This window comes from Myxocyprinus asiaticus, chromosome 15 (genome assembly GCF_019703515.2).
Source record: "Myxocyprinus asiaticus isolate MX2 ecotype Aquarium Trade chromosome 15, UBuf_Myxa_2, whole genome shotgun sequence".
In the NCBI taxonomy this organism is placed as follows: Eukaryota; Metazoa; Chordata; class Actinopteri; order Cypriniformes; family Catostomidae; genus Myxocyprinus; species Myxocyprinus asiaticus.
Genome location: NC_059358.1, coordinates 36127354 through 36141237, shown reverse-complemented (window position 1 = coordinate 36141237; position 13884 = coordinate 36127354). Strand labels below are relative to the sequence as shown.

The 13884-nt window shown below is 39.5% G+C and overlaps 1 protein-coding gene across 1 annotated transcript in view; it reads left to right on the top strand.

Moving 5' to 3' along the window:
* The window catches only part of LOC127452715 (adenylate cyclase type 2-like), a 224604-nt gene that overhangs the window by 154193 nt on the left and 56527 nt on the right, over nucleotides 1–13884 (top strand). Inside the window, exon 4 of the mRNA XM_051718353.1 lies at nucleotides 10711–10860. Within this exon, the coding sequence (XP_051574313.1) occupies nucleotides 10711–10860 (150 nt within the window). The remainder of the gene's footprint in view (nucleotides 1–10710; nucleotides 10861–13884) is intronic.

The window sequence follows — 13884 nt, the reverse complement described above, 5'->3', positions numbered from 1 at the left end:
CAAAGATATTTATGGTCTACATTACGTTAAGTTGTTTTTGAAGTTGCATATTTATATATTTTTTAATGCATTTATTTATTTAATGCACATACATTGTTAAATAAACAGGGGAAAGAACGTTTCATAATTTGAATAATGTTTCCGTCTCAGTTTATGTAGTCACCCATTCTCTGAAGGGTTTAAAGGGGCTGACTGCACGCCACTGGTACATGGTCAAGGATTTTAAGATTGTTAATTGAGAAACTAGCTCATTGCTACTTTAGCATTAAGTATGTATATATGTTTGTTGTTGTTATTAATGAAATTTAGGATGCATTTTTACCAAAGAAATAGAGCATTTGCGTATTCTGTGTATGTCTGGGAGGGGAGCCTCTGGGTAAGAAAAAACAAAGAGTGAGTGAATCTGCCGGAGGATGTTTTGATGTCACAAAATGAAAAGCATTTAGTCAATAACTGCATCAATTAAGAAGTTTAATTGATGCAATTTAAATCACATGAAAAAAAATTTAAAAGAAGGATGATTTGAGTTTGGATGTTGCTTCAGCAACCACTAAGTCTATTAAACGAGCACTGAAGATTGTGTCTTTAAGAGGAACACCTAGAGTTGATTTTAGACAGTGTATCTTACAAATGGCTTATTAAAAATACCCTACCACTTTGATGATTGAAAATCATATCACTGTGAGTTTTCCCCAGATATTCCACTTGAGGTTGCTTCACAGCTCAAGATAAGATAATCCTTTTATTTATCTATCTTATTTTTCACAGAGTAGTTTTTGTCTCATCTCTGATAGATAATGATCATGATAATGAATGCATACACCAGGATTAAATGCTTACTTGGTGTTATATACTGGTAGCATTTTATAAAAAGGTTACATGTGTTAACATTAGTAAATAAATGTATTAGGCATCATGAATTAACAATGAACAATATGTTTTGTTTTTTTACAGTATTATTAATATTTGTTAACTTTATTTAATAAAATACAATTGTTTATTGTTAGTTCATGTTCGTTCATAGTCCATTAACTAATGCTGTTGCCATTAGTAATCACAACGTTCGAATTTAAAAATATGAATATGTTGTATATGTAAAGTATATGTTGAAATTAACATTTACCAAGATTAATAAATGCTGTGTATTGTTCATTTTTAGTTCATGTTAACCAATGTTTTTAACTGTTGTTAACAAATATAAGCTTATTTTAAAGGGTTTTCTATATACTTCTATGGGAAATTAGGGCATTTCTCTTGGTTTATTAATAGTTTTAGTATACTGTATAATTGTATTATTATTATTTTCATATGATAAAATGTAAATTTCATTGTCATTCTTTTCAGTGCAAAAATGCCTCTCTATTTAAACATGCTTAGATTGGATCTCATTCACAAAAAAAAAAAAAAAAAAAAAAAAAAAAAGGTGCTATCAGTTGTGAATTATTCAAAAAAGTCACAATTTCCTTCAGTGGAAAGCAGCCACTAAACAACATTTTGTTTAAAAGAGGCATTTGTGTACATTTCCTAGTTATCAAGGCTGCAATAATTCATCATATGACAATCAAATGATGAAGATCAAATGAGGGGCATTATCATATGTATATTTTACAGTTGTGTCTGGATAAATGCATGTGGGCTCTCTAGATATATGGCCTATTATAATACTCTTTTTCATAATTTTTTTTTATTTATTTATTTTTTATCATTTGATGAATTACTCCTGCCATAATCAAGATCAAGAGAAAATATACACAAACATCTCTTTTTTACTTAAATTCAATTTACCACCTGCTTTCCAAAGTGCAGTGTTAATTGCGCCAAGCAACATATTCTGAATAAGATGCGATCTATAATAAGCCTAATTTACATAGAGAATTGACATGAATGACAATAACTTAATTTAAATGCTCACAGTGCAGTGCTATTTCAGCACATTTAGTGCCAGGTTAAAGTGGATTGCAGGTGGTTATTGAATAAGACACAGATTTTTGCACAGAAATACTGCAAACAAAAGTGGGACACATGATTAGTGAATTCACCCTTGAGGAAACTTGCAGATCTTGCTTGTAGATCTCTGTTTCTTATTTTGTTTGAACTTGTCTCGTGTAGCCAGTCCTTTGACTAAAACATCAAAATTTCTGGGCTTATTGCAGCTTAAACTGGCCAGGATCCGTAGTTGCAACTTTAAATACAAATACTGTAGATTAATTTTCCATCCAGTCAGGACAACAAAATCTTTACTGAAGCACTGTGGATATTCCCACTCATGTCAGAATAATAAGGATGTCTTCTGCCTCTCTGACAGAAATGAGTCATCCATGATTTAATCATAGACAGATGATGACTGCTGTAAATCATTTACAACTCATTTACAACACTGTTTGTTTACTACAGGTCCCTGGTGTTCTCTCTTCTCATATGACTGCTGATAATGTATGGACATTAAAATGGAAATGTAGGTTTAGATGACAATGAAAAAAATCATGTTTTTTTTTGCCATTTTCCTAAAAGGGAGCAGAAAAGCCTTGATGTGGTTTGCCACTTATGAAACCCTTCAATATGTTTCTTAGAGCATTCCCTTCACATTCACCAGTCAAATATCTACACTGTTTCTTCTTTTTGCCAGTCTGTGAAAGTCTAATGTTGATTTTTGCTCAGATTTCATTTTTCTTATTTTATTTAAAAATATTTACCTAATCTTGCACATACACTTGAATAACTTGCCAGGATTTTCAAAGATTTAGAATTACCAGCCAAATGAAGGTATATTTTAATTGAATGACATTCTCACATCCAATTAATTGTCCTCATTAACAACCCTCTGTCTCTCAAGTATGGATTGTTTTTTAACATGAAACAGATGAATGCTGTTTTGGTCAAGCTACTCAAAAAATGTAGCTAGTTAAGTGTCACAGACTTTGCAGGAATGAGGACCCAAACACAGGAATGCAAAAATACATTTTGTATATTTACAAAAATACAACAGGAAAACGAAACTCACAGGGGAGAAAACAGCAAATAAAGAAAATCCAACAAAGAAGATATTACACTGGGCATGGGTCAGTCAAGACGACAACCACTGAAGAGGGGCAAGGCTGGGCAGGCTCATGAGTGGCCATGGGGAACTGAACAGAATTGTCAGTGGGCACAGAGAACAGAACCGCTGTGGTGATGGTCGCAGAGGACAGGTCAGACTGGGTGAGGATCGCAGAGGGCTGGACAGAACAAGGTCAGAATGAGCGGCGGATGCTGGCGAGGGACACAGGGACCCTCCTCCTTCTACTCCTTTTGCTGGTTGCGGAGATGACTGCAGATGGCTCGGCTGCCTCCTGGTGGTCAGCAGCAGGCTCCGCCGCCTCTTGGCAGTGAGCCGCGGGCTCCGCCATCTCCTGACAGTCAGCTGTAGGCTACTCCACCTCCTGGCAGTCAACAGCAAGCTCGGCCACCTCCCGGTGGTCAACAGCAGGCTCGGCCATCTCCTGGCGGTCAACAGCAAGCTTGGCTACTTCTCAGCAGTCAACACGGATGAAGAGAGGGAGCCCTCCAAGACACAGGCTGAGATAAAATGATCTCACTTTAAAGCCATTTAGAAGGTGCATTGTGTGGGTGATGGAGGAGTCGGGAGGCACCGAACTGTCAACGTGAGTATTTTTATTACTCTTCAATGTCGTTCATAAAACATAAACAAAAAGGCACTCAGTGGCCAAGTAGTCACACACACAAATGAGTAAAGGCTTCTATCGAGCACACACAGGTACAGTCTTGCTCTCTGGTCTCTCTCTGTCACTCTGACGCCTCGTATGCCTTTTTATGTCTCCCTCCACCCTCACTGCAACAAAAAACAGGTGTTAGAGATAATGACAACCCAGGTGACGAGCCTTACCTCCCTCTCCTGCAGATAGACACACGACCACACCCCATCACCACATATCCCCACCACTCGACTCAGGCCAGGGCAACATCCAGCCTGCCAACTCCCCTGTTGGCATGACTCCATCCACTGGACCAGATTGGGTTACCCCTTTCTACTAAGATCAGTCAGCGGGCTGGTGATGTCAAAGTAACTAGGCATAAACCTTCAGTAGTAGCCAGCCAACCCCAGAAACTGTCTCGCCTCCTTTTTGACCTTGGGCCTCAGACAGGCTGTGATCACTGCGGTTTTGTTAACCTGGGGATGCACCTGTCCATGGCCCAAGTGGAACCCAAGATGCAGAACTTCCATCCACCCAATTGCGCATTTCTTTGAGTTGGCCATGAGCCCCGCATGTCGCAGTGACCTCAGGAAAGCTCTCAGATGTTGCATGTGCCACCGCCAGTCATTAATATAGATAGTAATATTATCTAAATATGTGGCGGCATATGCTGTATGGGGTCTAAGAATTTTGTCCATGAGACACTGAAACATGGACGGAGCCCCGAACAAACCGAACGGAAGGGTCACAAATTGGTGTAAGCTGAACGGTGTGGAAAAAGCCATTTTTTTCTCGGGAGATTAGAGTTAAAGGGATCTGCCAATAACCCTTTGTTAAATCCAGTGTTGAATAAAATTGAGCTGTGCCCACCAAATCAAGTTATTCATCAATCCGAGGCATTGGGTACGCCTCAAATTTGGACACCACGTTCACTTTGCAATGGCCTACACAGAACCGGACCATCCCATCGCTCGTAGGTTCCAGAACCACCAGGCTGGCCCAATCGCTGTGCAACTCTTCTATTACGCCCATATCAAGCATTGCCTCTAATTCTTCCTAAACAAACTTTTTTTGTGTTCAGGAAGGCAGTAGGGGTGGCTATGAACCACCACCCCCAGGTTGGTCTCAATGTGGTGATCTATGAGGTTCGGGGAGTGAGGAGAACACATCCGCAAATTCTGATTGCAACTTGGCCACTTCTGTGAGCTGCGATGGTGAGAGGTGGTCTTCACATGGGACCGGGGTGCATGAATTTGGTTTGAGAGTCACCTCTAGCCTGAGCTCCGCCCTCTCAGAGACTACCATTGCTAAGGCCACAGGGACTGCCTCCCTCCATGATTTTAGGAGGTTGAGATGGTAAACATAATGTGCTCTGCCCCATCCGTTCGCTTAACCTCATAATCGAGATCACCGACTCGCCGTGTGACCTCAAAGGGCCCTTGCCACTTGGCGAGTAATTTAGAGTTTGAGGCGGGCAGTAATACAAGCATTTTATCTCCCAGTGTGAATTTCCATAGTCAAGTGCCCCTGTCATACAGCCGGCTTTGATGTTCCTGAGCTTGGAGCAAATTCTCCTGCGTTAATCGACCCACAGTGTGGAGTTTTTCTCTAAGATCAAGAATGTACTGAATTAAATTTTTTACTGTTTGAAGGTCCCTTCTCCCAAGCTTCCCATATGATGTCGAGTACGCTATGTGGCCGACACCCATACAGCAGCTCGAATGGGGAAAACCCTGTGGAGGCTTGCGGGACCTCTCACACTGCAAATAACAGGGGTTCGAGCCACTTATCCCAATTCCTAGTGTCCTCGTGTACGAACTTACTAATCATATTTTTTAAGGTTTAATTAAATCGTTCCACCAACCCATCTGTTTGTGGGTAATAAACACTAGTGAGAATTTATTTAATACCTAACAATTCGTATAATACTAAAAAAATATGTATACGTGAGTGTGACACCAGGCTGGAGCTGTTGACCATCTATGACTCTCACTTTGTTTGAGGGACTCATCATGTGACTGCTCCAGAGGGAAATCCTATGTAGTCCTCAGCCAGCTGGACTGCCTCCTCCAGCGATGCTGGGCGGTGGAACTGGACCCACTCTGCCATCCCTCGAGGAAGCTGGGAGATGAACTGATCCAGTGTCACCAGATCGACAATCTCCATGGCGCCGCGGGCTCCCTCAGCCAGCAACCATTTCCAGCAGGCATCCTAGAGCTGTTGTGCAAAAGCAAATGTGCAGCCATGTTTCCCAAACCTTAGGGACCTGAAACGCTGGTGGCTCTGTTCGGGAGTACGGCCAACCCATTGCACAATGGCCCTCTTCAGGTCTTTATACTCGAGGAGGCTGGTGGAAGGAAGTTGCTGGGCCACTAGCTGTGCTTCCCTGGAGAGTAACGCTAACTACTCCTTGGTCGGGAGGCCACTTCAACACTTCAGCGGTCTTTTCAAAGAGGTTGAGGAAGGCCTTGGGATCATTGCCTGGCCCCATTTTGATGAGGGTCACCGGCAATGTGGGCTCCGGGGTCGCAGCAGCAGTCCCCTCTCGGTCCATCAGGCTCCGGAACACTTGTCGGTCCCCTGCTTGAGACTGGAGCAGGAGTTGGAAATGCTGCTCCTGCTTCAGGCATAACTCCATGCGGGCCTGAAGTTGTGTTTGCTGGATGCTGGCGAGGGACTTGATGACTTTGCCCAGTGGTGAAGACTCCATGATGATGCTGTCCTCCAAGAATTTCCAGGTTGCAGCACTACTGTAGAAGGTTCATTGTCTGGGTAATGAAGGAGTCAGGAGGCAGCGAACTGTCAACTGGTTGAAGCCCAAGCCCGAGGATAATGCTAGAAATTGCAGCGCATACTCCCTCACTGACTGGTTCCCCTGACGGAGAGCAAAGACACTCTGGGGAGTAGGATCCTGATGATGAACAGGGGAACGGGGTTTAAAAAAAAAAAAAAAAAACATTCCTGCTGGGTCTCGTCTTGAGAAAATAATTAAAATAAAATAAAATTAGAAAATGAAAAGCACATTTTCTGAAGCAACCACATCATCTTGTGTTGCTGCTTTGACACTTTCGCCTCACGTGTCACCTTGCGTGCTTCACTGCTCTCGAACCATTTACTTTTGTGTCCAAAGTCCAACACTATTTCAGGTGAGCTACAGCTGATCACATTGGAATAAGTGTGTAAATGTAGGTGAGTCTGTAACATAAGCATTAAAATATACAAAGCTTTTTCAAATGATGCGTTATAGGAAAAGTGTTTCGATATCATAACATAGCAGTGTGTGATTAACAGTGTGAAAAATAAGTGTTTATAAAGTCATAATCAGCCATTGTCATCATGATTTGTGTGAAAGTGAATACAACGCACAGTTGATGCAGTGCGTCTTGTGTCAGTTTCACCAGGAAAGACCTAGAACGAGGCACATAAAAGTCTTGTTTGCAAAAATGTATATGTAACATTATAGTAACGTTTATTCTATGAGACTAGGTTGTATCAACGACTTGACAGTACATTAGTTAAGCTAAACTTTATAATAAGATGAGGGGCATTATAATTCATTAATAATTAATTAAAAATGTAATAAGGCCCAATCTATAGTAAGCATAATTCACATATAAAGGAGGCGTGCTTATGCATTTTGTGTCTGGTTAAACTGGATTGCGGGTGATTGGTGAATAAGGTTTTTGCACTGAACTACCACATGCAAACTGTTTAGTGAGTTTAAAGGAAGGATTTATTTTTTTTTTTTTTTGGTCACAATTCTATTTAGCCCTAGTGAATTTCCCCTCTGTTGTCATGATTATGCTCAATATGAAACATTCTGTTGTATTTTCTGTCACTGTGAATGACTTTTCACTTTCATTCCATCCATGTCTGCGGCGTCTGATGCCTTTTGAAGTTTTCATGGTTCAGAGTGTGACAGCCGAGATGAATTTGAGACCACAATGACCCAAATGAAATGGATGTCCAAGAGCAATTAAAATAATATCTCATGGAGTCAAGCCTTTGATGCAATATTGAACTGTGAGCTTTTAAAACACAGAGGACAGAAGGGCTTAGCTGAAAGACAGGAAGTAATCAGGGACATGGCCCTTCAACACTGGGGCAGTAATTGAACTAGTATGAAAGTGTGAGGAAAGAGGTATGAACAGCATGAAAAGTTTGGGACTCCCTGCTGAACATCAGATTTGAATAGCAAAAATCATTCTTCAAGAGCTTTTTGAGATTGGAATGCACGAGAATCGTAGGAGCTTTACTGTTGAATGAGAAGTGCTCCATGTATAATTTGGTGTCAGTTAAACATTTTTGTATAGTGTATTTTTGTATAGACTCGCCGTGTGACATCAAAGGGCCCTTGCCACTTGGCGAGTAATTTAGAGTTTGAGGTGGGCAGTAATACAAGCATTTTATCTCCCAGTGTGAATTTCCATAGTCGAGTGCCCCTGTCATACAGCCGGCTTTGACATTCCTGAGCTTGGAGCAAATTCTCCTGCGTTAATCGACCCACAGTGTGGAGTTTTTCTCTAAGATCAAGAATGTACTGAATTAAATTTTTTACTGTTTGAAGGTCCCTTCTCCCAATCTTCCCATATGATGTCAAGTACGCTATGTGGCCGACACCCATACAGCAGCTCGAATGGGGAAAACCCTGTGGAGGCTTGTGGGACCTCTCGCACTGCAAATAACAGGGGTTCGAGCCACTTATCCCAATTCCTAGTGTCCTCGTGTACGAACTTACTAATCATATTTTTTAAGGTTTTATTAAATCATTCCACCAACCCATCTGTTTGTGGGTAATAAACACTGGTGAGAATTTATTTAATACCTAACAATTCGTATAATACAAAAAAAATATGTGTACGTGAGTGTGACGCCAGGCTGGAGCTGTTGACCATCAATGACTCTCACTTTGTCAAACACGTGTTTGAGGGACTCATCATGTGACTGCTCCAGAGGGAAATCCCCCCCCCCCCCCCCCCCAGGGCCTTCCCTGAAGATGTTAAAGTTAAATATTATTTAACTCCAGTTAAATATTTTTGGATTTAGAAATTGAATCCATGCACAATCCTGCTTGACTGCTCAAAAGGAGTTAATCTAAAAATGGCACTGACTTCATTAGTTCAAACTTTACAATGAAATGATTTCTGTCGCTTTCCACAAATTGGATACAAATTGGAGTTCCAATACACTTTTAACACATTCATTCCATTTTATGTCCTTAGTTGTATGTGACAACTAATATATATGTTTGATAAACTATTATCTAACATAAATATCCTAGCATGAAAAGTGTGTGGGGGGTGGTGCATCAACGTGTGGTAACACGACGTCTTTCGCTGTTGCGTACTGTGTCCGTTTTTATATCCATGTCTCCTGCTGAAAGCGTTTAGATGCACTATACAAATTCTAGTGTTGACTGCTTTCGGCAAGCTCAGCCATTCAATCCTGTTACCAAAGTTACCCAAATAAATATTTTTCTTTAATTTATGGGAAATACTGTATTTGTTTTATCAATAGCTCTATTGATAACTAACATTTGGACCCAAGCTGGCCCCAAAGATAAATTTGCAATTCTGTTTCCCATTTTGTTTTTGCATTTTAATCATCTTTATATATACACTGTCGGCCAAAAGTTTGGAATAATGTACAGATTTTGCTCTTATGGAAAGATATTGGTACTTTTATTCACCAAAGTGGCATTCAACTGATCACAACGTATAGTCAGGACATTAATAATGTGAAAAATTGCTATTTACAATTTGAAAGAAATGTTCAGAACTTCTTAAATTACTTAAAAGAGTTCTCATCAAAAAATCCACCACATGCAGCAATGACAGCTTTGCAGATCCTTGGCATTTTAGCTGTCAGTTTGTCCAGACACTCAGGTGACATTTCACCCCACGCTTCCTGTAGCACTTGCCATAGATGTGTCTGTCTTGTTGGGCACTTCTCACACACCTTAGAGTCTAGCTGATCCCACAAAAGCTCAATGGGGTTAAGATCCATAACACTCTTTTCCAATTATTTGTTGTCAAGTGTCTGTTTCTTTGCCCACTCTGTTTCAAAAGTGGCTTTTTCTTTGCAATTCTTCCCATAAGGCCTGCACCCCTGAGTCTTCTCTTTTCTGTTGTACATGAAACTGGTGTTGAGCAGGTAGAATTCAATGAAGCTGTCAGCTGAGGACATGTGAGGTGTCTATTTCTCAAACTAGAGACTCTGATGTACTTATTCTCTTGTTTAGTTGTACATCTGGCCTTCCACATCTCTTTCTGTCCTGTTAGAGCCAGTTGTCCTTTGTCTTTGAAGACTGTAGGGTACACCTTTGTATGAAATTTTCAGTTTTTTTGGCAATTATCAAGCAATGTATAGCCTTCATTCCTCAAAACAATGATAGACTGATGAGTTTCTAGAGAAAGCTGTTTCTTTTTTGCCATTTTTGATCTAATATTGACCTTAAGACATGCCAGCCTATTGCATACTGTGGAAACTAAAAAAACAAAACAAAACAAAAAAAACACAAAGACAATGTTAAGCTTTATTTAATGAGCTTTCAACTGTGTTTGATATAATGGTAAGTGATTTTCTAGTACCAAATCAGCAATTTAGCATGATTACTCAAGGATAAGGTGTTGGAGTGATGGCTGCTGGAAATGGGGCCTGTCTAGATTTGATCAAAAAGGACTTTTTTCAGATAATGATGGTGCTCTTTTTTACATCAGTAATGTCCTGACTATACTTTGTGATCAGTTGAATGCCACTTTGGTGAATTAAATTAGCAATTTCCTTCCAAAAAAGCTAAATCTGTACATTATTCCAAACTTTTGGCTGCCAGTGTAGATATACAGTTTAGTTTTTACTAATTGCTAGACAAAAAAAAATAAAAATAAATTACACAAATCAAGGTTTTTAAAAGCCAGATTTTGGTAATGCATTTAGGCCTTATTTTATGCCTTTTTTAAAAAAAAAAAAAAAAAACTAATTTTCACTGGTATCTACTGTTATGTGCTTTTTCCTCTAGATCCTGGCAAATATCATCATTTTCATATGTGGTAACCTGGCGGGAGCATACCATAAGCACTTGATGGAGCTGGCACTAAAGCAGACATATCAAGACACCTGCAATTGTATCAAATCACCCATTAAACTGGAGTTTGAGAAGCGTCAACAGGTTCAGTATCATCCTCCCTTTACTTTATCTCAGTTTTGGCATTTTGTTCTGTTAACCTGTCTGTGGCTGGCATTGAAAGACTTGGAGGCCAGAAGAAAAGTCTAAAGTTTGAGATCCCATGTTTCATTTGGAAAACCGCTGAATGCTGATGGAGAATGAACAGTGGGAAATTCAGGAATAAATTGGGTCTGGTACCGAAATACTGGAAAGTATTTTTTTTATGTGCCAGTTTGCTGAGAGAATGACAGGACATTTTTGATATCGATAATTTGGTTTTCTCTAGTGGCCAAGTTGATTTAAGATATCTATAATGTTATGATATATAGTAATAAAGCCTTTTAAGATCTTTTAATACTCTTCAGTTTATTGATATCTAAAATCTAAAATTCTAGATATCTGAAATATCAAATCTAGCATGTTAAAATACATTTACAGATTTAAAAAAATGAGCATTCTCACTAGTTACAATTCAGTTGTTGATATCAGGAATGAATATTTGTTCTTGCAACAACATAATTATTGATATAACATAGTTTTTACTAGTAAGAAGCACGTAGCTGATGTTTTAACAAGTAAGAAATTGTTTGTACACCGATCAGCCACAATATTAAAACCACTTGCTTAATATTGTGTAGGTCCCCCTTGTGCCACCAAAATAGTGCCAACCTGCATCTCAGAATAGCATTCTGAGATGTTATTCTTCTCACCACAATTGTACAGAGCGGCTATCTGATTTACCGTAGACTTTGTCAGTTCAAACCAGTCTGGCCATTCTCTGTTGACCTCTCTCATCAACAAGGCATTTCCGTCCACAGAACTGCTGTTCACTGGATGTTTTTTGTTTTTGGCATCATTCTGAGTAAATTCTAGAGACTGTTTTGTGTGAAAATCCCAGGAGATCAACAGTTACAGAAATACTCAAACCAACCCGTCTGGCACCAATAATCATGCCACGGTCCAAATCACTGAGATCACTTTTTTCCCCCATTCTGATGGTTGATGTGAACATTAACTGAAGCTTCTGACCTGTATATGCATGATTTTATGCAATGCACTGCTGCCACACGATTGGCTGATTAGATAATGGCATGGATGATTGTTGGTGCCAGACGGGCTGGTTTGAGTATTTCTGTAACTGTTGATCTTCTGGGATTTTAACGCACAACAGTTTCTATAATTTACTCCGAATGGTGCCAAAAACAAAAAAACATCCAGTGAGCGGCAGTTCTGCGGATGGAAATGCCTTGTTGATGAGAGAGGTCAACAGAGAATGGCCAGACTGGTTCAAACTGACAAAGTGTTCGGAAACTCAGATAACCGCTCTGTACAATTGTAGTGAGAAGAATATAATCTCAGAATGCTATTCTGAGATGCGGGTTAGTGCTGTTTTGGCAGCACGAGGGGGACCTACACAATATTAGGTGGTTTTAATGTTGTGGCTGATCGGTGTAGATATCTGTAATTGCGTTTTGAATTCTACTTGTGAAAATGCAATTATAAAAAAATCTGTAATTATGTTTTTTATTAGTTGAAATTCCATTTTTGATATCAAGAATATGTATTTCAGCTCAAGTATTTTTTTAATAAATACTGTATACCTGTCTATGAAGACGTTTTATTGTGTTGTTAATGTAATTACTGATATCAAAAAGTAGCGCTTCCACTAGTAGTAATTCAATTCCTTATAAAAATAATTAGCTTTTTAACTAGTCAAAATGTCAAAAAAATTAATATCCTGCACATGAATAAATCTTGAAAGGACTTGAGATAGGAATGTCTCGGCCCACTTCCTACTGAGTGGAAACCAGGACTCTGGTGTGATGTTGCTGTTCAGCTCCCAGTTCCGGCTGGGCCACAGAGGCAGATGGTGTGACTGAAGCCCACTGCTGTGTCTGTGAGATCTGGAGACTGCTGCTGGCATGTTGGCTGTCGTCCATCAGACTGTGTGCTCTGTGAGAGGTCAAACACTTCCTCTCTCCTCTTCTCTGGATTAACCTCTTAAGAACATCCTCTCAGGCTGTGGGTGATGAAATGGGCTCTGCACCGCTTAGCGGTCTCGGCTACCGCTGGAGCGTCGCACAGTTCTCTGCTGTTGTTGTTATTGTAGCTGTAGATCCTAGATTCATTTCGTGCCACATTAATTAGTGAAAAAAGAATAATGTTGGTGCATTTGTCACAGGGTAAATTAATGTATATGGCTTTTATGTTGAGGCTAATAAAATTATCAGGATTTTAACATTTTTATTAGTTCATTAAGGCTGTTTAGGGGAAATGTACCAGACCTAGTGGGCAATTAACATTCTCTTGCATTTAGTGCAGAGTCAAGCGATCACGAGCCATCATAATGACCTTCCAGAGCTTTCCTGTTAAATCTGATTTAAGTCATTCACACTTTATGCCTTGTGGGTAATTATGTAAAATCTGAAAATTGGCTGTGGTAATCTTGGTTTTACCTTTTAAAAAAGTCCACTGTAACCCAATTACAGCACTCCCATATGCAGTAGAATATCATTACAGGTTGCTTTTGACTCATGGGTGTCACATCAACTCTCAAAGCCAAGGTGTGAAAAATCATACCAAAGGCATAATTTGCTTGAAGAGCTCCACAGTAAGGGGACTGTAATATAGCAGAACTAATGTGCTTCAGGAATTTTCTCTGCTGCTTAAATGTGGATAAACCACCTGCAGATTTACTCGTGTTTAATATTCAATTTTAATGGTGTATTATAAAAGGTACACTAGAGCTTCTCATCTATTATAGATACTATTATATGCAGCAGACAAATGCTAAAGCGCTCTTCCAAAGCCTTCTAAATGATTAGTATGGAAGGCTCTAGGCAGCAAACAAACCGATCTCATAACAAGTCGTAATAATAGTATACAATGGTAAAATTGTAAGAAATCATATGAGTTGGCTCGTACATAAACATACAACTTTTACTCCAGTGGAGAAAAATAACCATGTGAACCAAATGAACCAAAGAACAATGTTAAAGTTTAACCCTTAACCTAACTCTAAATCTA